General features: G+C 29.6%; 4 protein-coding genes across 4 annotated transcripts; 2 read left to right on the forward strand and 2 right to left on the reverse strand.

Moving 5' to 3' along the window:
* Positions 1 to 1,881: 1,881 nt before the first annotated feature.
* Positions 1,882 to 3,128, reverse strand: HELRODRAFT_175999 (hypothetical protein; the record flags this gene model as incomplete). The annotated part of the gene is made up of 4 exons (XM_009023358.1): positions 1,882 to 1,930; positions 1,999 to 2,099; positions 2,221 to 2,352; positions 3,027 to 3,128. The coding sequence occupies 4 exons, from the start codon at positions 3,126 to 3,128 to the stop codon at positions 1,882 to 1,884; spliced, it is 384 nt and encodes a 127-aa protein (XP_009021606.1).
* An 8,207-nt stretch (positions 3,129 to 11,335) lies between these two features.
* On the forward strand, positions 11,336 to 13,964 carry HELRODRAFT_143063 (hypothetical protein; the record flags this gene model as incomplete). Its single annotated transcript, XM_009023359.1, has 3 exons — positions 11,336 to 11,425; positions 13,052 to 13,639; positions 13,827 to 13,964. Coding segments are annotated over 3 exons (816 nt in total), but the record flags the coding sequence as incomplete, so codon positions are not given.
* A 1,077-nt stretch (positions 13,965 to 15,041) lies between these two features.
* Positions 15,042 to 21,895, reverse strand: HELRODRAFT_176001 (hypothetical protein; the record flags this gene model as incomplete). The annotated part of the gene is made up of 9 exons (XM_009023360.1): positions 15,042 to 15,176; positions 15,248 to 15,419; positions 15,549 to 15,677; positions 15,741 to 15,863; positions 16,463 to 16,584; positions 19,645 to 19,648; positions 19,938 to 20,014; positions 20,323 to 20,387; positions 21,769 to 21,895. 9 exons carry the CDS (start codon positions 21,893 to 21,895, stop codon positions 15,042 to 15,044), a joined length of 954 nt encoding a protein of 317 aa, XP_009021608.1.
* A 3,477-nt stretch (positions 21,896 to 25,372) lies between these two features.
* HELRODRAFT_83255 (hypothetical protein) lies at positions 25,373 to 26,761 on the forward strand (the record flags this gene model as incomplete). Its single annotated transcript, XM_009023361.1, has 2 exons — positions 25,373 to 25,510; positions 26,711 to 26,761. The coding sequence occupies 2 exons, from the start codon at positions 25,373 to 25,375 to the stop codon at positions 26,759 to 26,761; spliced, it is 189 nt and encodes a 62-aa protein (XP_009021609.1).
* Between the last annotated feature and the right edge of the window lie 890 nt (positions 26,762 to 27,651).

Genomic DNA, 27,651 nt, shown 5'->3' on the forward strand with positions numbered 1-27,651 from the left:
ATGAACGCAGTTCCTGTGTTCATTTGTATTATTTTCAGTTCATATTCATTCTTCCATATTTAGTCCATCAACATCAAGTTTATTTAACAATATTTAAAATAATAATAATCTCAATGATGTTTATATAAATGAAATGACAAATGATGATGATGAGGAAACTCTCTGACCTGGAGTGATGCAGTTAGAATCGAATCTCTCTTCTTTCGGTAAATCTTCACCTTTGTTCAAGGCCTTGGCAATTAGGTCCTCAACTTCCCTTGCAGACCTTGTCATTGCAATGCATTATTGAATTAAGTGGCAAAAAAGAACAATTTATAAATTATGACTGACACTGTCAATCAAGCGAGAAGCATTTAAAACAAATTAAAGACAAATATCAAACAGCAGTGGCTGCAGATCAGTTTTTAATAGAAGCTTCCAATGAGGCCGACGAAAAAAGGAAAGTAGTATTAAAATGATTCGCAACTTAAAAAGTCAATGATGAATGATGATGGCATAAAAGGATTTAACAAGAATATTGTTGGCATGACATATACAATAAAACAATAAAAAATATTTACATATGAATTATTTTATTTAAAATATCTATCTATAAATATATATATATATATTTTTACAATATTCTATAAATTCTACCGAATGTTTGGCGTTAATATGTTTGTAGTTCGTTTTTTCGATTTTTCTCACTAAAGTTTTTTGGTGAACGTTTAGTTTATTAAAATTCAAAATAAACTTATTTTTCGAATTCATGCTGCAAATAAGGCCATATTTCGATTCCGAATGAATCATCGTCAGTGCTCCTTGATGTATATAGGGAAATATTGACTTTGTCAAGATTAACTTTGACGTTGTAAAAATTAACTTTGGTGTTGTAAAATTTAACTTTGATGTGAATTAGGTGTCAGGTTTCTTAATTGGCTGGTCATCTTCTTTGGTCTCCTTTTCTTCATCGATAGCATCATATTCTTCTTTGTCACTATTTACGATGCTAGTTTTTATTACTTCTTTGTTTTCGTTGTTGGTTAAGCGCCGGGTTGGAAGTGAGGTTGTCATTTTTTGTTGTATATTTATTTTTGGTTTATTGATGTCGATTAGGACTGCTTCTGCAATTTTAAGATGCGTGTAGTTGCTGTTCTGGTATATTACTTTGGTGTTGCCGTCGAGGATTTAACGGCTAATTGTGATTGAGTGTGTTGAGTCCAAATGAGATTTGATAGCACCACTCTGTTTATGCATCGTAAGCCTTCTAGTCAGTGAGGTAGTAGTAATCCCAATATATGAGTCATGTTGACGTGCACAGCCGTCAAAGGGGCAATTAAATTCATATATTACGTGATTACGCTTTAACACAGAGTTATCTCTAGGACTACAGTTGTTTTTCAGTATTAGGTGAGACGTCTTTTTATTGTTGTAATAAATTCGGAGTTTAACTTTATATTTTGGTTGGTTGATTCGATGATTCATGACGATGATTCATTCGGAATCGAAATATGGCCTTATTTGCAGCATGAATTCGAAAAATAAGTTTATTTTGAATTTTAATAAACTAAACGTTCACCAAAAAACTTTAGTGAGAAAAATCGAAAAAACGAACTACAAACATATTAACGCCAAACATTCGGTAGAATTTATAGAATATTGTAAAAAGTATGGTCTATTACCAACATATATATATATATATATATATATATATATATATATATATATATATATATATATATAAATACAAATTTTTTAAAGTTTTAATTAAGATTTTCAACTTTTCTAATCAAAATTTTCTTTTCACTGTTTTAATTTATTCAAATTAAAAATATATCTTCAACAATTTTGGACATTACGATGATATATTAAAAATATTGTTGACGTGATTGATTAATTGATTTATTTTTTTGCATAATATTTCAACATATCGTGCTTGACAGGTCTCTCCCTACACGTGATGATAAACGTGATGGTATACATGATGATATACGTGAAATGATACAAGTGGAAGGATACCTGAATCTCCTGCTTCTCTGCTGGTTCATTTTAGCTCTGGGAGCCACTCCATCGATAGCCATGAAGAATATCTTAAGAGGTTTTATCATGCGGAATAACACCTAGAAGTGGTGGGTTAAGAGAGAAAAAGTTTACATGAAGAATCTGACAGATGAACAAATAAGATGGGAAGTAGTTGAAGGATGTTTTATATGTGCAGTGCACAGCAAGCCGCGTACGTACTTCTATGTAGTGGAAGATGTTTGAGAAGATGTCCTGCTCAGTTATCCTGAAGTGGGGATTGTTGTCATCGGGGTGGGAACATGTATGGATTATTCCGTTCATGTCGAGGTACAGATTATCAAACTCTGGTATCTGCATGTGTGTGTGTGAAAAAAAAGAGGAAAGCACACAAAATGTCCATCAATATGCCATTATGAAAGTTTAATTATAAATAAAATTATTTAAAATCACAGAATTATAATGAAAATTATTCAAATTGATAATAACAAATAACAGCGAATGATCAATCATTATGTTAAATAATCAGACAGATGATAAATAATAAGAATGTGATGAAATGTGAGCAGCGATATACAAGAACAGTTCTCATTAAAATTGAACACAGCAATTGATCAGATTAAATCCACACTAGTTAGACAAATGGAAAAAAAATTAGCTAATGAAGTTGAGACGGCCAACAGCGAACAGTGTTTTCAAATTTGAGGAACTTGTTGTTGGGCTATTTAATTTTAATGAAGTAAAATTGAAGACATTTAAAAAAAAATATTATGGTGATAAAAACAAAAGAACGAGACACATATTGTGTGATTGACAAAGCTTTACAATCTTTCATGGTATTAAAGACTTTTATTTTAAAAAATATAAAAAGTTTTTTTGTGTGAGTTTAAAGAAATGAAATATCATTATGTCTGAGTGGTGGAACATGCTGCGAATTTGGTTGGGTGCATCTGCTGATCTCAACATCTTTCTTCATTTCAAACTTTTGACAAAAACAAAAAAATGACAAAACTTGAAAAAAAATGTACCTGGTACTCTTTGACGATTTCACTGAGGCACGGGTATCTCTCACTTATCCACCTGTAAAACTTGGGAACGCCCATTCTCTTCTTTAACTCCAACCTTCGCATTATAACAAATGAACAATATAACAGTTGAACAAATAACAATGAACATATTATTAACCAACAGATAACAGATGAACAAAATAAAAATTGAATAAAACAAGTAAGATTCCAATCAACCAATCAGTGAATCAATCAATAAGTCAGTCAATCAATCAACCAATCAAACAACCAACCAACCAATCAATCAATAAATCAACCAATCAATTACAACTTTCTCTAAAAGGCCTGCTCATCCAAATAGTGAAGTACTTTGAGAATTTTTATTTTTATTTATTTTATTAAAAGATTATAAAAAAAAACTTCCAACTATGCCATAACACTATGTAAGTATTGCGCAACACAATGTACATTCATTCAATACATTCACACACATGTATAAATTGAATTTTGTATTTTTTTCATTAAAACGTTTCAATTGAAAACTTGTAAAAATAATTATGATGGAGTAGACCAAACTAAACAATGTAACATCAACTGAAGACTTGTAAAAATTTTAACTTAAATTTTAATTATAAATTAACTTCAATTGTCAAACAATTTTAATTGCAGCTAATAAAACTCTTACTTCTGCAAATTTACCGAAGAGGTATGCAGGTTGTTCTTCGGTAAATTCAAAATAAATACAAAACTATAAATAACAGCAAATAACGACAAACTAACAAATGAAAACGTGAAGATTTTCTTGCAGTTGAGTTTGGTAGTTGCAGAAACTGATTGAAAAAGTTGTAATTATTTGTTTTCTTTAAAAATTTATTGATACAAGCTTCACTATGGCCTAAATTTCAGACCTTTTTCAGCTTTCTCTTTGAAACTGACATAAGAATAAAAAAAAATAAAATAAAACATTAAAATAAAAAAGTTTATCACCAGCTTACAATAACTATTATATATATATAAATATATATATATATATATATATATATATATATATATCAGCAGCTTTTAGCAGCTGTTGTTTAAAAAATATGTTAGTAGTAGTAGTCATTTTAACTTACTATTATATATATCAAAAAATCATCCATCCACCTATCTATCAGCGGCTTCTGTCTAAAAAATGTGTTAGTAGTAGTGGTCATTTTAATTGTTACTATTAAAATTAATTTTAAGTTTCTTTTATTTATTTTAAAAATAAACTTGAGCCATTAAGTAAAAGGTTAATTGCACTCTTCCTGGGTCCAGAGGGATCAACACAATGCCACACACGAGCATCATATATTTAAAGTATGTGATGAGTGGAAATCTCTCTGTCATAATCAAATCGAACTTAGTTACCGCACGCACTGCGAAATGGCACCAGTTGGCAGCTAGACAGACTTGCAATTTTCAAAATAAAATAAAAAGAGAGTTAAGTAAAAGCTAACTTTTAAGATAAAGAGTAATTCTTCAAATTCAAATTAAACTTTAAGTTTTAAGACTTGTTTTAGTTCTAGTTTCGATTTAGGCATTCACAAATAAAATTATTAGTCTTGTGGTGACCTTGGTAATGTCTAGATCGAATTGGACTACTGCAATTCGATGTTGCATAGTGCTAGTACAGGAGTGGTAAATAAAGTTCAACAACTCCGGAATGCCACTGGTAGATTAGTCATTGATTAGAGAGCCGCAATTGGTTGCTGATCAGAAAACAAATTTGATTAAAGTAAGCAGTGCTGGCTCATGGTAGTGTATTTCGTGAGGGTCCAAAATATTTTAAGAAGATTTTTTGCAAATGAAGTGAAGTTTTATCAGAAATGGTAATTCCTATGACTAGAACCAAATTCTGTACTGATGTGTGCAAGTTGCTCTGCCTAAAATATTTGTATTTTATCTTCTAACAACATTGAAGCAAACTGAATGTTGATTATTCAATATTATTGGAATTTTAAAAGTTATTTGTTCAATAAAGAATTTAATGTTAATCACAGTTCAATCCTCTGAGGAGTGCCAATAGAGTAAATAATAATAATAATAGTTAAAATTACTGACAAGTAATAAGATTTACTTAAGTTAAGAATTAAATATGAAAAGTTAAGTAAAGTTTGTTAACAAGACAAGCACAAGATCTAGAGAACTTAGTTAAAGTCATTTTAAAATTAAAAACAATAAAAACGAAAGAAATATAATTATAGAAAAAATTGAATAAAAATGCATTTTTCAAATAAAACATCCTAATGATACAAAACTCAAAAAACCATTTTTTGAATGTTGAAACTAACCTCGTACAACAGAAATTTAAATTCGTAAAAAATAAACAACGAGCTTGAATTGGCCTGCGATCTTGACAGCAACAAACAAACGTGTGAGTAAATCACGTTTCATCCACGTTGGGTATATATATGATGAAAATGGCTTTTACAAAAGAACAAACAATTTATAGAAAGCTTTTAAAAAGGGAAATTTAAAATTTTTGAAAAAATATGTTTAAATATGAAAGGTTGAAATATTTATTGAAAGATAATATTTTTTTAACAAATTTAGTATATATAAATTAATTGTGATACACACAAACACGAAAACACCATATTGGTTTTCTTCATATCTCTGTAATCGTTTTTCTTCTGTTGTTCTCAATAATTCTACTTCGAACTCCTCTACTCTTACTTTTGGGGTACCTCAGGGTTCTATCCTTGGCCCTCTTCTATTTATACTCTATACTTCTGAACTACCTCGTACTATTAATAACTTTTCTTTCTCTAGTCAACTATATGCTGATGATTCTTATATTTATACTTCTTTTCCTCCATCTAATCTCAATAGTGTACTTCATAATTTATCTCTATGTCTTTCTTCAATTATTGCTTGGTCTGACTCTATGTGTCTTAAACTTAATCCTTCTAAGTTTGAATTAATTTGTTTTAATAAATCTAAACACTCTATTACTATTCCTCCTATTATCTTACCTGATTCTAAAACTCTTGATGTCTCTTATAAGTTTCGTAGTCTAGGTTTTATCTTTGATTCTACTATGTCTCTCTCTTTTCAGATTAATAGAGTTGCTAGAAGCTCTTACTTTCATCTACGTAGAATAAAAAAACTTTTGCCTTTTCTTGATGATCCTACTCTTCTACTTCTTGTTACTTCGTTAGTCTTATCTAGGATTGATTATTGTAACTCGCTCTACTATGGCCTTCCTGACTCTATACTCTATCCTTTAAGTAAAGCTTTTAACTCTGCTGCTCGTCTAGTTGATCGTGCCCCTTTCTTTTCTCATATATCTCCATATCTTGTTCTCTTGCACTGGCTACCTATAAAATATAGAATAATTTTTAAAATTTGCACGTTCATGTATAAGTCTCAATCTAAATTATTTCCTAAGTATTTATCAGATATATTTATTGAACCTAAACGCCCCGGTTTACGATGGTCTTCTTCTTCTCGCTTTTTCTTAACTCGTGTTAAACACTCTTTTGCCAAATCTGCTTTTGTTTTTTCTGGTCCTTTTCTCTGGAACTCTCTACCTACTTCTCTGACTACTTCTCCATCACTTGCAAAGTTCAGAGCGGATCTCAAGACCCATCTGTTTTCAAAATTCATTGAGGGGCGCTGTTGAACATCGCGGAAATAGCGCTTTATAAGCTAATTGATTGATTGATTGATAAAAAGTATAACGTGTAGGGAGAGACCTGTCAAGCACGATATGTTGAAATATTATGCAAAAAAATAAATCAATTAAAATTAATCAAAATTAATAAGTTTTAAAATAAAAATTACTAAGTATTTATTACTAAATTTATTAATTATTAATATTTATTTATTTATTTAGTTTTTATTAATAAACTATAAAAGTTGTAAAATTTGATGAACTTGAAGAATAATTGTTCATGAAAACTAAAAAATAAGGCCGAACCCTAAAGTGCAATGGTGCATTTGAGGGCTAGATAGGTATTCTAATTATATGCTCATATTACTATAAAAACTACATACAAACTAAGACTGGACAACAGCCAAAAAAATTTATTACTATTAAGTTTAAACGGGAAACACCTTCCATTAATATTATTATTATTATTATTGTTATAGGAAAATTTATAGAGCGCCTTTTAAAAAGTTATTCAAAAGCGCTCTCAAATATTATCAACTGCGTAATATTGTTCACAGAAAGAAATATCAAATAACAATTAAAAATATAATGGTTTTTAGTTCACATTATCAACTATAATATTGTTCATAAAAAAAATATCAAAATAAAAAAGTCTTCAATTCTTTTTTTAACCACACAAGTGATATTCCAGGTCTGCATATGGTTTACGGAAGTTTGTTCCATATCTTCGGTCCACAAACAGCAAAATTCCTCGACCCAATTATCGATTTAGTTGCCAAAATTTTTAAATAGTTCTGATCATTTGATCATAAAACAAAGTTCTGTGAATTCGTATTTTTGAATGCAAACATATTTGACAAGTATTGTGGAGCAAGACCATTCAAACATCTGAACATCAACACACATATTTTGAACATGATCCTTTTTTCCTACAGACAGCCAATGTAAATTCCTCATGATTGAAGAAACATGATCAAATTACTCACTACTCATTACCACTTTAGAAGCTCTATTTTGAACCGATTGCAACATTTCAACCACATTTCTCGATGTTCCATACAATAGGCTGTTGCAATAGTCCAATCGTTAACCATTGTGGTTTGGTTTAAATACTTTTTTACTTGCCGCAATTGACAAAGTTAAAACAAACACGACTTGGCCATACGCCTAGTGTGTTCTTGCATAAATAAATTGGTATCTCTCGTAAACCCAAGAACCGTTGCTGTTTCTTCAAATTTAATAACAGAATCGTCAATCTTTAACAACTTTATACGTGTCTTCAAAGTCTGCTGCCAAATATCTATCGGCAGTAATTTGATTTTGTCTTTGTTTAATTTTATATCATTTTGGGTTCTGTTAGCTAAGTCTTCAAAAATTTCATATGATGCACTCGACATTAACTCTATATCATCCGCATAAGCAAGACATTTCATATCATAGCTCTGAATAATATCAAAACATCAGAAGTATAAACCAAGAAAAAAAATGAATCCAAAACTGATTCCTGAGGTACATTTTTTCTTTATTATAATATTCATTTTGAAAAAACATTTGCTGTGTCCTGCCATGCTAATAAGAATCAACAAATTTTAACACTGTGCCTGATATTCTATAACTTATAGACAACCTCCTCATTAGTATATTATGATCAATACAATCAAATGCTGCACTCATATCAAGCAATGCTACCAATAACATCTGCTTCAAATCAGATGCACAAAACAGAATTGATAATAACTTGAGCAGAGTTGTCTCAGTTAAATGAAATTGTCTGTATCCAGACTGTAAATGAGGTAAAAAATTGTTGTCATTGAAATATTTTATTTGTTTTGATACTATTCTTTTAACAATCTTTGCAACAAATGCTAAATTTGAAATAGGCCGAAATTTTCTAGGGTTATTTGCGTCAAAAAATGGCTACTTCGGTAACGGTAGGTATAACAATTGCTTGTTTATGAATCGATGGGTAACTTTTAGTTTTCAAAAACATGTTAATCAAATCAGTTATAAATGGAAAGAAGAGGTTAATATGCTTTTTAAAAATACTCGTGGGCGATCAAGCATACACGTTGTTGACGACGAATTTAAATCAATTGATTTAACATCATCTTTGAACACCGTAGATAATCACAAATCCTTTGATTTTTATTCACTTTACTACTGAAAGAAGATTTGCCCTGTCCGATAATCGTTTTTTCCAGAAAACCGGTTTTCGGCTTGCTTTTTTGCCATCCGTATGTTGGCAAAAAAGCAAGCCGATATATTTCATATATCTTACAGATATATATGATGCCGTTTAAACCGTCTGAACAATCCATCCAATAATTCTTATACCGAAGACCGCCGAGGCCGATTATTTCGGCGGTCTTCGGACAATAGGAATCATTGGATGGATTGGATTGTATAGAATAATATATGCCTTTGCGTTAAAAAGGCAGATTGTATGGTATATTGCGCTAACGGGTCATTAGCATATGTGTTGCTAGCATATTTTCTGCTAAAAATAATTAGCATATGTGCTGTTAAAGGGTCATTATCGTGCCATGTGTTTGTGCCATTAAGCTATCAGAAATCCATCTTATACATCTTGCCTTCTTATCCATCTTCCTGTACGATAAGAGAATTGTTTTTGATTTCGGTTCCGTTTAATTTTGTTTGGGTATGTTTTATTTGTGTTGTGCTTGCTCGTAAACTTTGGTGAATTTGATTTTTTAATATTTTGTTATTCAATCTCTGTCAATTATTACTTTTTTAAATTATAACTAGAAAAAATTTCAGATAAAGTTGTTAAGATGTTCAGTGCCCTTCTATTCTGCTTCTCTTAGTTTGGTTTCCTCATTCTACATTCTGTTTTTTAAAATCTTTATCACCCATTCAAAATCAAATCATTCATTTTTCTGTTTTTTCGAATATTAAATAAATAACTTTATTTCTAAACTAAATTAAGCAACATTTCTGCAAAGTTCAAAGAGGCTCTTTTCAATAAATGTTTAATTTAACAATAAAATAATTTGGGTTAGCATTAGGTTAGTTAGGGTTTAGTTAGTTTTTTAAAGTTAGTATTTGTAGCAAGATAGTTGGTATTTTTAAACAATCCAAAACATTTTTTTAAAATATTTCATTGCCCAATCAAACTTATTAAATCAATTTTAAATAAATCTACAAAACCTTTTTTTTTTACATTTTTATTTTTAGTTCACTTTTAAAAAAATGATATAATCATTCTTATTAGACTCTTCCCCAAATTTAAAAGCCATTTTGTAAAGAATAGCGATGTGGTACCAATCTAACATTCTATCACAATTGCTTACACCCATTTAAGATTAAAAGGAACTCAGACTAAAGTTATTTCAAGATCCACCTTAAACGTCTCATAATAAATAAATAAATTAAGTAATAAATGGAGAAGTATTTAACAGAAAATGGTAGAGAGTTCTAGAAAATAAAGCAGAAATAACAAATTTAATGTAAGAACATAACAGGAATTATGAAAAAGCATATTAGACATTTAGTCAGTTAAATGAAGTTTTTTTTATAAAAAAAGCATGCCAAACAAGTTTGATTAAAATTTGTGCATTAATTTAATACTAACTAAACATTTATTATTTTGTTCTCAAACTGGCTAACCTACTAATTTATTAGGTAGCCAGTTCAAGAGAATTTAAGGATATATATATGAATGAGAGGTGTACCAGCAGATAAATGAGCTACAGAGTCAAAAGTTTTAGTTGAATGATGTGGAGCTGGGCTTTTCAACTTTTTTTGCAACCTAATGTTCACCTTTTGTTAAAAAAGTTGACCTTTTTTGGGATTTTTTTAATAAATTATCTATTCAACATGTATTTTATGATTATTATTACATACAGTTTTTTCAACTCTTTTTATTTTCAGCTTAGTCATAAAGCCCCACTGCCTACTTGAGAATGAAATTGCTTCATGTTGGGACACACTGATGTAGGTAATACAATAGTCAATCCTAGATGAAATTAAATCATCAGAAGAGTAGGATTATGAAGGAAATAATAATTTTTAAAGTTATTTAAATAAATAATAATCAAATTTAGAAAGATTTAGTTGAAAGTACATTGAATTACTTCACCCAATAATAAACATGAAGATCGATTATGAAAAGCTACATTTGAATAAGATGGAGGAAAAGAAGTGTGGATATGGGCCATCAGCACACAATTGATTAAAATATTAAAAACGTTTTTTAAATATGAAAGTAATCTTTTCTACTTAGAAATGTGAATGCTCAGTTAGTTGACTCTAAGAATATTAAACATGATGTGGTCAATAAAGATTTTTTTTATGCAAAACAAATTTTTCTTATTTGCTACAGAATCTATCTTAAGCCAAAAGTTCTTAGCTAAACCATCTGTTTCATTCTTTTTCCAAATTAATTTTGTAAATCAGGATTCATTCAATTTACACATTAGTAATAATTATTACACTAGCCGACCATAATGATGCTTTAAAAGTGATGCATATTTTTGCTTTTTAAACAACCACCTTTGCAGTTACAGGACTTTTTTAATGTACAAAAAGTAGTCATGGTAACATTGTTAATAATGCTTACTGTTTTTTGTTCAAGTATAAAAGAAACACAGATTGGTACAAAATCATGTTGATGAAAAAGAACTTGTACAAGTTACCACAGCAAATTCAACGCCATTATTTCAATACTGCAATTAATAACAGGATTGATGTACTGCTGCAAAAGTATGAAAATCTTGTTGGGTTGACTGAAGTGAAGACAGCACAGAAAAAAGTTATTGATGTAAGTCTGTCAGACTTGTCCATTAAATGCTGCATGTTTTAATTATTTAATATGCAAAATAGTGCTTGTTAAACTTTTAAAAAATTATTTTAACAGTACAGTCTTAATGGGTTATGTTAATGATAATAATAAAATTTTTATCATTCGTAATGATAAAATGCAATCTATGTATGTTGATACAAAAAATTGTTTTTGACTCCATTATAAATGAACGAAGACATCATCTTTCTAGTAATAAATGAGCTTGAAACGTTACATCAGAAACAGTTGTTTCCTCCAAAATGTGTTCACTTTTCTTGTTAAGAAAGATGGTTTTAATTTTAATCCATATAAAACAAAAATTCAAAACAGTTCATCTCTTAAACACATATTACTTTGTTTTCTTATTATTTATTTGCATTTATTTAACGTCCTACCTCGGGAAACCGGGCCTCTGGACACAAAACGAAGATTGATTGATTTATTTGCATACTCATACTCAACTTACTTGATACATACTTACTTGATAGCATACTTGCATTTAGCACTTGTACTTGAGTACTGTTCTAGTACCAATTTTAAGTACATGTATACTTGACACCTAAGTACTTGCACTTGTTATTTTACAATGTATTTGTACTTGCAAGTACTTTACAAAAATCTACAGCATTGTAGTTACTATTTTTAAAGAGACTAATAATAATTTAATTGGAGAATTCGGCTATTTTTCCAAATTCTGCCAGGCGAAAATTGAGTCAAATACATTTATTTGTTGACATGTATGTTAATCAATGAACGTATTGTATATATGCAAAATGATTTGCATGATTTTAATTGTTATGGCTCTCTTGATTATTTTTAAATTAATTAATACCAAACATTAACACCAAGCGCAAAGATTGAGAAGTTTGTTTTTCAAAATCTGTTAACAAGTTTGTTGCATGCATATGTAGTTCTACATGTTTTTATTATATACGCAAAAAAGATTAAGGGGTATTCAATTTTTTTAAAATTTAAGTTAATTCATTCGTAATGTAACGAGGTTTTATGATGGGTTTGAGACAAACTATAGGCAAGCTAATGAAGCCATAGTCACAAGTTTTGAACAAGATGCACTGCGCACAAATCTGCCTGCGACAACGGTTCTGTTCTGGCCGGATTTGTGTTTGAGATAAAAGTACTTGAAATATAAGTACATTTGATATAGGAGCGTTTGTACGCGTACTTGAACTATAGTATTTGTACCTGAGGTGTAGGCACTTGTACTTGGAAAAACTTAATTTTCAGTACTGGTACTTGAGACCTTAGTACTTGCACTTCAGAAATAGTACTTGAAAACGTCCATGCTTGATATATGCATCTTTGATATGCATTCTCAAAGATCTTTGGGCAAGTAGCTACATGACTTTCATCTGTACCTGTGAAAGTTATTTATGCATACATCTTTAGTAGAATTATTGTTAATTAATTCTCAAAAACATTTACAAGCAGAATGCAGGTTATTCACGGGAGTGCGTTTAGTTGAATAAGTGCTATGTTACTTATAATAGAGATTTTTGGCATTAATTCACAAGTTTCGAACTTGGCGATCTGATGTGTTACTTCACTTTTTAATTCGTTACTTTACAAGTTTTTTTTTTAAATTAGGCAGAACAAATATTTCAAAATGTACAAAATGAAAGAAGAAATTGTCAGACAAAAATGACAGAAATTCAGAACCGTCTTAAAGACATCCATGTCAGATTAGATAAACTGCAGAGAGGAGATGAACGTTACCTGATCTTATTAACTGAGGAACATGATGTCCTGAGAAATGAAAAAAAATTAATGCAAGATCTGCGACACTGGGAACAGGCAGAGCATGACCATTTTGCTGCACTCTCTTCTGCTCTTCGAGAAAGCCACGAAAAAGAAAGAGCTCAGGCTGAAAAAACGAAATATTGGTCAATCATTGGCTCAGTGATTGGTGCTGCTATAGGAATAGTGGGAACATCAATTAACAACCACATGAAAATGAGAGAACTGAAAGATCTGGTTCAAGAGGGGTCAGACAAAAATTTAGAGTTGAAGGATATCGTTAAAAATTTGTCACAGGTGGCTCAGGCGCAATATGGACAAACCATTTCATTTCTATCAGACCTACAAACCTTAATATTAGAAGGAAAAGCACCAGAAAAACTGAAGTTACCTTTGTTGTTGGCATCCGAGTCAGAAAAGTTTGATAACGTTAACAAGGTTTAGTTTTTTATGCTATATTTTATTTGCATGCTTGCATTTCATTTTATATCAATTTTTCTAGGTGGAAAATCTGGATGTCCTTACAGCTATCAAAAACAAAGAACATATGCTTGAAAAAGATAAAAATTTGGTCAAAAAAATGATTGCAGCCTCCAACGATAAATATGATGAAAGCCAGGAAAAGGTAGTATACGTTGGGTCAGAGATAACCAATCTTCTGCAAAGGATGGAAGACGATTTGGAATGGAAAATAAAAAAAAATGCTTTAATGACGACGGGTCTAATTTATGGAACAGGACTTGTGGCCGCTGCTGTTGTATATCTTGCTTTAAAATCCTTTGTCTAATTCAACTATTTTTGTTAATTCTGTTATATGCTTCTATTATTAGAAATATTCATTCTAATTAGTAAATACGGTCAAGAAATTTTTTCAACCAATGTGATAAAAACAAATGTATTTATATTGTTACAGCTCCTAACCTGTTGTTATAACAAAAATTTAATTGGCAGTACAATATTAGTTAATGCATTTTCGCTTCATGCCAACCATATTTTTCAGCATAGATTTTATGCAGAATACATTTTTTTACAATACAATAAACTCACTTTTGACGTGTGGTGGATCCGTGCAGTTCTCAAAAAAATACCGGCCAAAATTAACAATGGTGCTGCAATAAAGTTTGACTCAAATATTTGAGTTTGGAATGACACTTGCTTTGTATTCTGCTTTTTTAATTTACTACCTAGAAGACATGACATGAATTAAATGCATAAACTTTAAGTGGAAAACAGTTGGCAATTTCAGCTCTCTCTGCCAGGTTTAGTTTTGCGTAATTACATTCTCATCTGCTTTTCTATTTTGATTAGAGTTAGTTGAATTTATGCAAAGTGTAACAAACCGCAAGACCAACAATTTCAATTAAAATTTTATTTCAACTTGACGTTTGTACCTCTAATATTCATTCACAGATATTCACCTACTTGTTCTAATCTGATTTAATTATGCTAAATCATGCCGTGTCTGGTTTTGAATTTTGTCTGTATCACTCATCGTTTTATGAAAAACTAAAAAATCTCTACTATAAAAAATTATTTTAACCTCCGTTGCCACATAGCAAAAGTTAAAGCGGGTGATACTTCAACAGAAGGAATTATTTATAGCACCAAATAAATAACGATATAATTTATTTGATAGATAAATAAATTAACCAAAATTTGAATTTTTAGCTACCAAACAGAATGTAACATAAATACAAACAAATTAATCAAAATTCATCCGTTTAGAGAAAGGCATATGAACGGAAAGATTTATATGTAGTGGAAATATTAAGGTAAATGACATTTAACATACAAAATGATGAGACAAGCACAAGATGGATGAATGAAATTAAACCGACTGTTATACTATTAGAACATTTCCTTTACAATTTTTGCAGCAATTGAAGGTTACGCCATAATACTTTGTTTTTGGATGAAACCTTGGTAACGGTCTATGATTCTCCTGAGACATAATGCTTATTTTCCCGTCAATCACCTGGTTAGGTGAGATAAAATTAAACTTAAAGAACAATCAGATGAAACGCAAAAAACTGAAATTTAAATTACCTCATTTGCTAACCGCTCGGCACAAGTATACTTTGTAGATTCAGTTGTCGATGAGGTGTCAGGTTGGTTAGGGTTTAATTTTTCCACTAGAACTTTATTGTACTCCACCAGCTCCAATGTGCTCATTGCGTTCGTGTCATCGTTTCTCATTTTTAATAAATCTAAAAGCATCCTGCACAGTTGATTACAAAACTTATTTCACTATTATGCACTTATTTCTGCACGTTGAATGTTTTCATTCATTCACATCTCAATTGGTATTAAATTTATAATTTAGAGATGAAATAATTGACAGACTAACTTGTTTGTGTCGGACAAAACTTTATAAAGATACTGTCTTTCGTCAATTGTGTATTGTATGGCATTCTTAGATTGCAAGTACAAGTTCAAAAGAGTATCTCTATCTGATGTTAACTGGTTTATAAGAAGTCTACGAAGAAGGAAACATAATGAATGAAGTAAAGGAATAAAATATATTTTGAGATATTTAAACCTGGAAGCTTGAAATTTTGAATACCACATGTCGACTAGTATGGAAAGTTTGTCGATGCTTTCATAATCTTCAAGTAGCTTGTTTGTGTATGCATTTACTTCTGATGTCAATTGTACTTTCGTCCTGAGGAATCACAAGTTGAAAAATGAACCATTAAAAAAGTTTGTAATTAATTCTAATATTGTTGGAGTTAACTAACTGAAATTGAAATATCAGTTAACTGAAAAAATCTTTTCTAAAAAAGAAATGAAAAAAGTTAATTGAAACTGAAACTAAAACTTAAAACTTAAAAAAAGATGCTAAATTACAGTATAACAATAAGTAAATAAATATAATATTTAGAATTAAGGCTTAATATTAGTATAAGAAAACAATGCAGAAAGATTCTTCAGGTCGCTAACAGGAGAATTGTATATGGGAGTATTTTCAGTATGACCCACTAACAGATAGAAGTACTCGAAGTTCAAATCTGACATCTACAAACTTATAAAAACTGATGCAATTTGATCGTTTTTGTTTTTTCTTGTTTTTTTCCCATTTGACAGCTGTTTGATTTTAATTAATTTTCCGAGTGATAGACATATATATTTTTATTGGTAAGAAAGCAGTCAATAATTTATCACATAAACAATTTATTTTTTATTATATTTTTTCCGTTAGTCAGGTGGCAATACGAGCCTTTTGGGCTTCTAGTTTTACTTTAAATAAATACTTTGAATTACTTGTTTGTGCGAAATTTCACAGAGCACATCAAGTTTACAAAACACTTCAAGCTCGAGGGCGTGGTATGAGTATTATTATTATTATTATTAGGAGAAAAAACATGGGCGAAGACGAAATGTCCCTAATGTATGAAAGGGAAAAATGCAACAAATTGGAAGAGTCATTTAGAAAGTTATCATACTGATGTTTTCAAAACTCAAAAAAAGAGAAAAAGCCAAAACTAGATTGTCAAATTCAAATAAAATTTGCAATGATGCCAGTTATTCAAATCAAAAAGCAAAATCTAAAATTGCTGCTTTTGTTAAAAAAATTAATACATATAATGAAAACTCAAAAGTTTATAAGGATAAACTTGCTGCTGTTGTTGATCTGTTTGCAGAAACAAGTTTGCCGCTTTCCTTAATTGACTGCCCAGCGTTTTAACAATTTGTCAACGCCTTGGATCCACAGTTTAAACTACCAGGTAAGTACAAAAATTTATTATAAATTAAATAATTTTAATAACTTTGATGTAATACAGTAAGAAGTAAAGTTGAATCAATGATGGATCAATTAATGAACGAGACACGTGAAACAATAAAGTTTGCGATTGCATCTATTAATATTGTTACATTGTCTGTTGGTTTGTGGTCTAAGAAAGGACTCAAGGAATCGCATATGGCAGTGTCTTTTTCTTGTTATTAAAAGCAAAAGCTGATCATGCTATGGTACACCTTACCTTTATAAATCACCCGCATACTGGTGAAGCAATAGGTGCTGTTTGTAGATCTTTCTTTCTGGTGCCCTATCCTTTCAGGACATTGGCGACCATCGACCTCCACAAAACCCGATCATTAACACTTTGTAGTAAATGAGATATGGTGATATTCAACAAGTGACACTAAGACTTCACGAATGCTACTCGTTGTTGACCACGATCTATTTCCCCTGCAATCTTTCCAGTAGTTGTTAGACTTTCTATTCTTTCTTTCCGCATGATGTGACCAAAAAACTTTAACTGTCCCGTCGGATTATCTGCAGTAATTTTCTATTTTCATAACCAAACTATTTTAATACATCTTCATTTGAAGTATGAGAGGCCCAACTAATTTTCATAATTCTTCACAAAAACCACATCTCAGCAGCGTTAATCTTTTTTTCCATTTCTTTAGAAATTGTCCAGGAAGCAGAGCCGTAAGTTAGCACAGGAAATATGTAACAACTTAACAGTTTTAATTTTGTCCATATTCTGATTTAATTGGTGTTGAGGATGTTTTTCATTTCAAAATATACGTCTTTCGTCATAGCTATCCTTCTTTTGATATCCATATCATATTTACAACCTGAAGTAATCAGACTTCCGAGATAATTGAAGCTGTAGACTTGTTTTACTTGTTTACCATTAATAATTATGGAGCAGATCGGGGCGGTTTTGGTTTTACCGATAACCATGCACTCTGTTTTGTTGATGTTAATTTGGAAGCGTTTTTTTTTTACTTTCAAAATCAATTTAGAAACAATAGTTTTCAATTTTTCTATTGAATCTGCTATATGAGCTGTATCATCAGCATATCTTTGTTTATATTCACGCCTCAAATAGATATTCTCGGTAGATCTTCTATCTTTCTCATGATGATCTCACTTTAGAGACGTACGAGTCTGGAGAGAATACACAGCCTTGCCTAACACCTTTCTTTATTTCGACAAGACTAGTTATTTTATTACCAACTTTCGTTTCTGCTCTTCGATCCCAATAGAAGTTTTTGAAAACTCTGGTGTCTTTTCCATCAATGTCGAAATTTTCTAATATTTCCATAAGCTCCACGTGTTTGGAGTAATCGACAAAACATATAAACAAGTCTTTCTTCATTTCAATCGCTTGTTCACTGATCATTCGTAGCATAAAGATAGCGTTTCTTGTGCCACAATATTCGACAAAACCACATGGGCATTTGAAATTTCCGATCTTATTTTTTCTTCGTGCTCTCATTATCAAAAATCTCAAGAGAAAATTTTAAGATGACTTCTCAAACTGATTGTTCGATGTAGTTCACATTCCGTTGCGTTAGGTTTTTTAGGCAATGCAATAAATATTGATTTGGATAGATCTTCAGAATTTCGCCGCTGTTATAAATCTCATTCAAAATTTCTCTCACTTTTCCAATGCCAAATCCATCAAGGCATTTAATTTTTTCAACAACTATTGTGATGTAGAAGAAATGGAAATGGACAGATATATATCTAAAATTAACAGCTAATTATTGCCAAAAAATAAAGACTCAATAGTTGCATGGATTAAAATGGATTAAAAAGACAGATTTGCCACTTCTTTCTAGTATAGCTTCTAACATATTAGTTTTGCTATGGTCGCAGGCTTTTGTTTAACGATTATTTTCAAGCGTATTTATTTTGACAGAAGGTCGACAAAATAAAATGAGCAACAACCTTGGGAAACGTTTTTTTAGAACATAATTTACTGTTTGTGTGAATATTTAACATTTTGTTTTTCAAATCTCATAAAACTGTTTACTAATTTCAATTGTTTTGTTAATTAATGTTTAATTTTCTCTAAAAACAGAAAGCTATTTTGTTTTTGTTAATATCCATCCATTTTTAAGATATTCGAATTGGCAAAAAATTGCATCACCTTGGGAATATAAATGCCATCAAACTTTGAACAACAACAATTGTTTTGTTCTAATTTCTTTACAAAATCGAGTGTTCTTCAAAACTAAAACTTAAAATAAAACTGATACTTGAAATAAAATTGAAACTTAAATTGTAATAGAAACTGAAAAGAAGATAAAACTGAAACTCAAATTGGCTTTGCAAAACTAACTACAAACTGAAACTGAAAAAGAATCTAAAACATTATCAATATTAATTAATTCAGTTATTTACAAATGACCCATAAACAGCCATTCCAATACTTTTCAACATCGTTATCAGTTTCTTAAAAGACAGTCTTTTATTCTTGTTAATTTCCACATTTTAAAAATAGGTGAGTTGATCAATCATAATATTGGTTAATAAATTGAATGATACGTTTTAATAGTTATATTAATTTATTTTTTAATGAAGTCTGACAATTTTATTGAACAGACAGGAAACAGATCCTCATAGACTTTTAAAATTTTTTATAATTTCTGAAACTTATGAAGTGCTTTTGATAACTATAGCAAGTGACAAAATGTAAACGAACCTTTCTATATGGTTGAGTTTGTTTTATGTTTGCTAAGTTTTATTACATTGTTATTAGTTAGAAGTTATTTTAATTTACTTTAATTTAAATTGAGTATCATCTAACATTTGTTTTGTGTTGTTTATCAGTTAAATAAGTGTTAGCTAAAATTCAGAATTATGTAATAAGAATTCAACTTGTGTTTGTAAATTTGAACAACCATTCAATTACCTCAATAATTTCAAGTTTGAAAAATGACTTAAAAACAGATAATATTATTCCTTAAAAAATTAACATGAAACTGATACCAATACCTGACTAGAGCCTCTACTTTGTTATGAAGATCATCACCAATTGAAGCAACCAACAACTTCTTCAGGTCAGCATTTATCTATTTATCGCATGTTATTAAAAATATTAATCAGTGGCTGAAACTTCACTTATTTCTATACATTACACATTCACCATACTAATTGCAGATTAATTAATTGCTAGATTGTAACAAAATAGGTGAAATAATTTATGAGGATCATTTGTATTAATATAATATAACATAGCTTTTAAACTGACAATAGTGTTATCTACAATGCAATACAAATGATTGGTTAGATTGAAAAAGAATGAAATTAATAATACAAAAAATGATGCTTTCATGTTGCATAAATTATCTTATAATTTAAAAATCCTGATATAACAAACTTTCAACTGGTTATCTAATTGCTCTTTCAAACCTTCTTTCTCATCATATAAAGGAGAGTTGCTGCCTTTTTTGTATAAATTAAAAAAAAATAATTGGTATAATAATTCTCCTCTTAGCATTGAACATTTTGAAAACATATACCTTTTGACCATTTGTTTTCATTTGAATGTGAGGATGAAAAAGTGTTTGGACAAGCATTCTGTGTAAAACCAACAGATGAAAATATATTAGCCTTCACGAGGAAATTAGGATCAACTTTAACAACAAAAGTTACACGACATACATAATTATCAACATGAATAATTCTCATACACTCTTTAGTTTTTAAGCACTACAAATAAAATTTTTTTCTCGAATTATTACAAAAAATTATTTTAAGTCATAAAATCTTTCAACTTTCTTAAACTAACAAGCATTTTATAAAAAATATGGTAATTTTAATACTTTCAAAGTTTTATAAGTAATGTGTTAAAAGTTTCTTGAAGTTAACATATTAATCTTTCAACTTTCTTAAACTAACAAGCATTTTATAAAAAATATGGTAATTTTAATACTTCCAAAGTTTTATAAGTAATGTGTTAAAAGTTTCTTGAAGTTAACATATTATTCAATGACTAATTTACACAAAGGCTTTAATTTATTATATATTTTTTTAAATAAATGTACACAAAAATCCAAAAAGGTGACTCAGGTATTAGTTTATTTCTTTCACCACTCTTGATTAACAAAGTAATCAAATATTATCATTAACAATGTGGTATTTAACATTATTTAACATTACCTGGCTTAAAGTATCATGAAAACTTTACCAAAAACTTATTATTAGTTAACATTATCTGGCTTAAAGTATCATAAAAAAACTTTCCCAAAAACTTATTTATGTAACAACTAATCATAAAATAAATGAATGACATAGTCAGAAGACAACATTTTGCAGTGCATGAAAATCAGATGAAAAGTTTAAATACTAGGAAGTTGGAGTTTAAAGATAGGATATATATAAATCTATAACAAATGTGAAATTAAAGAGTGGAATAAACAATGATATTGAGCCAATAGATTGTACAAAAAAAATAGAAAAGAAATTTGGCATATAGTAGTTATTTTAATTAACTGTAACAGTTGAAGTCCAGTAGTAATGGTTACATCAAAGGATAAAGAATAGTTGTTTACTGTTCTTATGTTTAGGAGCAATGTACTACAATCAGCCACATAACTAGCTGCAGCATATCAACATATTCTTATTATCAACATTTCACATTTGTCATAAGAATTTTCAATAGAATTTTTCAATGGTTCAGTTAGTGTTAGTCTAACACTAACTGAACCATTGAAAAATTGTATTGAAAAACTGGAAATAAAATAAAAAAAAGAGTAAACAATAACAAAGTCTATTTATCTTATTATAAAATATTATTATTATTAATTATAATTATTCAATTCACCTACAGCAGAAGTTTTACTGTCAAAAAAGTTACTAAGATGTTGGTGTTGTTGATCGTCCTCGTTAGTTATTCTCCTGGATGGGTACACGATCACTTTTTGTGTTTCCTTCTGATTAGTTGATGTCATCTTATTATATTATTAGATGAAATAATGACGATAAATTAATTAACGTAAAATTGTCTAAAAACTTTTTTAAAAGGTTCGACGTGTGTGAACTGTCAAACGGATTGAAAGTAGCCACCGACGTTACCCAATTTTAGAATGCCCCAAACCTTTTTAAAGTATTTAAAAAATACACTGCTAAAGTTGAACCAATTAAATGTAGTCATAAAATTATGAACATTATTATTTTAAATTCTGCAGTACTAAGTTTTTTTTTATTCTGTAAATCAAACTCCGTCGAACGCGGGGAATGAAACATGGAAAGTAAGAATTATGATTATAAAAAATAATAGTTTAAAAAGAAGTACAAAAATATGACATTTGTTATAAGAACTCCTCTGCTAGTAGTAGTTACAAGTATTATAAGTATATGGCACTGTTCAATTGCATAATTGCATCATAAAACATTTTGAGAGGAAGAGCAACATTGACGTCACTCACTAATATACGCACAAATAATGTTAAAGTTAACGAACTGAAAAATCCATTTTTTACAAGTTTCCTTCAATTTTCTCAGTATATGGTTTCTGTATGTTATAAAGAAACTTTGCTGCAATTTCAGCTTTGATTAGTTTCTGGTTCAGTTTTTCAATATTTCGTACTGTATTTAATACGATACGAAATGACAATCAAAGCTGAAAAAGCAAAGATACTTTTTATTAAGTGTATGTACGAGAGTCTTAACCCTAATTATATATATATATATAGAGAGAGAAAGAGAGAGAGAGAGAGAGAAAGAGATTGATGTAGGAGCCAATGGTATGTTATTTATTCTATATTAGACGCGTTTCGTCCCTCCATGGGACTTCATCAAAAGCCCGAGTTATAAACACCAATTTAGTTTTGTAATATATTATCTACTGAGAATGTAAATGCATCAAGTTAATGTTTTAACTCGGGTTTGAATGTCGTGAAGCAGTTTTCTCTGACGATAAGAAAGTTGTACTTATAATTAGATGTTTGTGATGTTTATGCAGTGGCGTAGCGAGCAAAACTGGCGCCCGGTGCACAACTCTTGTCTTGCGCCACCTCCCCCACGTAAAATGAATTTTTTTGTATAAACACAAAAAATGAATAAGTGAAGGGTTATGCAACAGAAAGAGACATTTATTTCTATTTCTATAGCAATATTTTTTGAAATTTATTAAACAAAAATCGTTTTTGAAATGCCAAGAAATCCATATATATTTAGATATAAAAATGTTTTTTTTTATATTCGAAATTGTGTATTATTTTAATATGCATATATTTTTCTTGTCCCTAAAAATGCAAACACATCAATTAATTATTTCATTAAAATCAATAACTTCAAATTTTCTTTTTCTACGCTTAGAAATGCAATGTCACTTAGGCGATCTTGTCCCATCGTTGACTTATATATATAGAAATCAGTTATAATTTGCTGAAAGGTCGTTCACAACTCGCAATTGATATAGATTGCGAGTTGTAGATATAGAAGTGTTTGAAGTGCCCCTGAGATTTGGAAAAACGTCTTCTCCCATAAGAGATAACGAAGGCAAGAAGCACTATCGTCGTTTTAGGTTCCATTTCTATCCTATTAGTGAGTATTATTTTACAGTCACATATTTTTACAAACAGTTCTGCTCCATCAAAATCTGTATTATTAAACATACCTAGAATTATACAACGTTTTTGAACAGCACCATTATTTTGTTTCTTTTTCAAATAATTATCCACGTCCAATACAAATCTAAATTTGGAGTTGAAATCACGTAGTCTTGTAAATCGCCTACTTATTTCTTGCTGCATTCGATTGCTTCAAAACACATGAAAGTTCATCTTCCGCTGAAAGGCCAGCATAACTAGCCAGTTTTCCAAACTCTTTTCGGTGTCTCTTTAGACGTAATTTCATATCAATTCCACATTTTCACATAAGAACTTCGCTTTCTCAAACGTTTCTTTACAGATCGAAACCATAATTTCCGCAAGTTTAGTCGCTAATGATTGAAGATCATATTAATGGATTGCTTCTATACAATTCATTCTTGGGTCTTAATTGTACTAGAACAATTTGTTTTCAAAATTTGACCCCAAAAATGAACTAAAGTTATGAAATTGAAATTTAATATGTTTTGCAATAAACAAAATAAATGACAGGCGACATAATTTTATATGAATGAACTTTTTTCAAATATATCAACTGAGAGAAATGAACAAATCTTATTATTCGGGCAAACTCGGCGAACCTTTGCTAAATTTAAAATTTATGGTCTTCGAGTTAGCTTAGTCGGTAAAAGTGCCATGTCTTGCGTTGTTATTAGGCGATGGCCCATGGCATGGTTCAAGTACCGTTGGTACGAAACTTAAAGACTATCATACGCCATGTACGTAGAGCCTTTGTGTCACAAAAATGTTTAATTATAAGTTTAGAATAAACGTAAGCATTTTCTTGTTTGAAAGAAATGCGTAATAAAGAAAAAAAAATTTAATTTGCAAATGATCTCTATTGACAAAATGTTATCTATCTCTTCGTACCTCGTTAGCCAGGAAGAGCTGACAATTTAAATAATAAAATTTAAACAAAAATTAAAGAATGATAAGAGTAATATTATAATTTTTTAACAAAAATAACGAAGAAATAAATAAAATATTTTTTTAAATAAAAATGTTGGAAAATGGTGTAAACTAAAAAATACACAGCGTAACTTAATTTCATATCCAGATCCTCTTGTATCAAATTACGCACGAACCAGACACACCGTAAAGATGTGTGGTATGCATTGTCTATAATATATAGGATATATTTATGTATAGTATATATATGTATGTGTATATATATATATAGTATCTGGATGATATGATTAAATGTAAATAAAAGTTGTGCGTATGCTCCGCTTCAGGTTATTTTTCGCAAACCTCCATGTGAATCTTTAATGTAATCAAGAAAGTTGAAATGTGGGAGGAAGATTCAAACAATGTTTACATTTCTGATTCAGATTCAGGTATAATAAATTTCTTTCAAACAATTTTTACATGTTGCCTTTTTTCTTAATGATTTATTTAAATAATTTTTTGATGAAACTTCAGTTAAAATTTCGTACCTACTCATGCTACTATTAGATGATTAACCAAACTATGTTTAATCATCAAAAAATCAAAAAAGTTTGGTTTTGATTTGACGTTTAGTTGTTTTTTGGAGAATAAATTTAAATTTTCTGAATGATGTCAATTTTTGGCATAGAACTTTTTAAACGTTTTTTTTAAACTTTTGTTTGTATTGTATCTAAATTATTTTTGTTTGATTCACTTGAACTTACTTATAACATCAGTCTATAACCCAACTGATCCACACAGTAAAACTAACTCTGATTTTTTAAAGAAATAAAAATCATTAAAATATTCTGATCAATCTTTTTTCAAAAATTCAATAAAACTAACATAATATATTCAAAATTTTGTTTACAAATTTTGTAAGATAAAATGAAGCAGAAGAAAGAGAGAACAGCGTTTACGAAGTCGCAGATTGATGAGCTCGAGAAAGACTTCCTCTCTAACAGCTATCTGACTCGTCTGCGTAGATATGAAATCGCTATTTCATTGAATTTAACAGAGAAACAAGTTCGTTTGCATCAATTCGTTTCTGTTATAATTTGATTTGATTTATGATTTTGTTTATTTTTACTAGTGCGTTTGTTCTATAGGTACCTAACACTTTTATTTGCTGCATTTATTTACATAAATTCACTTTTGCCGCTCCGCTTCAAAATTAATGTGATTTGTTTTTATTGCTGACATTTTAAAAAGACGATTGATTTTGTTTAAATGAAGCTTAGGTCAAAATTAATTATTTAGATTTATGTAATCTAATCATTTCTCAACTTTGCTCTGATCTTTCTTTAATTAACTTATCTCTCATCACGTTTTTGGCAAAATAACCTACATATGTCAATAGACAGATATTGTAATTTTCGCTTAAATCATCACATTTTTGGGATTCCAAAACGATTTGTTTATTGTTATTAACGGAAAATTTGAAATAACAGAATTTGAATAAGAGATCTCAATAAATGGTTGTTGAATAAACACCAATTGTCCATTTTTTTTCAATAAATTGTTTTTCATTTCAAAATATAAAAGTTTGTTCAAAGTTGCGGAAAGTTTCAACAAAGTTGTTCAAAGTTATTGGTATTCGGATTTGGCTTCGACAAAATAGAGGGCCAACTATTCGGCCTCTGGCCGAATTCTTTTTTTCAGCTTAACGGTGTTTCAGCACAATGCGGCTATTTTTACGCCATTGCATCATTAGAAACTGATTATTTTGTTGTGACATCTAGAAAACTTCAAATTCTGTTGATCAAATCTATCTTCTCCACAAATGAGATTAAGACTTCTTGACTTCTATTCTGGAAGAGCAATTCTACGTTTGATGGAACCCCTAGTTTCCTTTTTCAACTTTTCAACTATTTTTGAACTTTTTGTTTTTTACTGATGGCGTACTTAATTTTAAGAAATTTGATGTTTTATTTCACTCTTGCTGCCATTTTTCAACAATAAGCCATTTTCGGCCGAATTTACTGTTCGGTGCATCTCTGGTTGAATGTAATTCACGCCACAAATCCAAAAACTTGTTAATGGAAATTGCTGGTTAAATTATTCTATTGGTTCATTGTCAACGATACGATTCAACTAAAACAGGCTCGAGTTTAGCGTTCAAATGTTTAACATTTTTATATTTTTTTATTCATATTTTATTATTGTATTTTTATTCAAATAATCTATTTAAGCATCATTAAAAGTAAAAAACTATCAATATTTTAGGTGAAAGTTTGGTTCCAAAACCGAAGAATGAAAATAAAAAGACATCAGTAATTATATTTGTTTGAATATTTAAAAATATCGACTGGATTATTTTGAGTTTCAAAAACATGACATATAATTTATAAATTAACAAAATATTTTTTATTTTATTCATCGTTGTAAATCGATTGTATATAAAACCAACGAGAGTTTTAATAAGAAAACGTAAAAAAAACTGAACATCCGTTTAAACCCGACATGATATATGATATGAGGATATGATGCAGGCAGATAGTTGAAGCGGATTAGTTTTTTGATGAGAGATTGTAGTTGCTGAAGTTGTTGTGTAGCAAAACTAGACCAGGAATGAGCTGCATATTTGAAAGCCTTTTGAGATGATGTAATTGATATGAGGTGCTATATTAAGTGTGAAGGTGAATGTGATGCGATATATATATATAATTTATATATATATAATTTATATATATATAATTTATATATATATATATATATATTAATAGCATATTTGGCGTTAGTTAACTTCCAATTCAACTTTTTGATTTTTCTAGGCGTTAGTTAACTTCCAATTCAACTTTTCGATTTTTCTAACAGTCGATCGTAAATCATTTTCAAGTTTCTTTAGTTCAAAACCAGAATTTTTGTTTATTTTACGCATAAACCAGAATCGATAATGGATCATAGCCTATCCAATATATTTTTTCGAATGTAATACTGGTGAGTGTAGGCACCATAATTCTGAATATATTGGTATGACGACGACGAAATTATCGAAAAGACTCACGATGCATGTACAAACTGGCGCTATAAAGACTCACATGAGAGAAAAACACAAAACTAAAATTACTAGACAAATCTTGGACCCCAATGTTGAAATCTTGTACGGATTTACAACTTTGGTTCAATGCATGCAACCAACACGATAGATACAATAAAGTTCTTTT

The sequence above is a fragment of the Helobdella robusta genome, assembly GCF_000326865.2.
Source record: "Helobdella robusta unplaced genomic scaffold HELROscaffold_36, whole genome shotgun sequence".
Taxonomy (NCBI): domain Eukaryota; kingdom Metazoa; phylum Annelida; class Clitellata; order Rhynchobdellida; family Glossiphoniidae; genus Helobdella; species Helobdella robusta.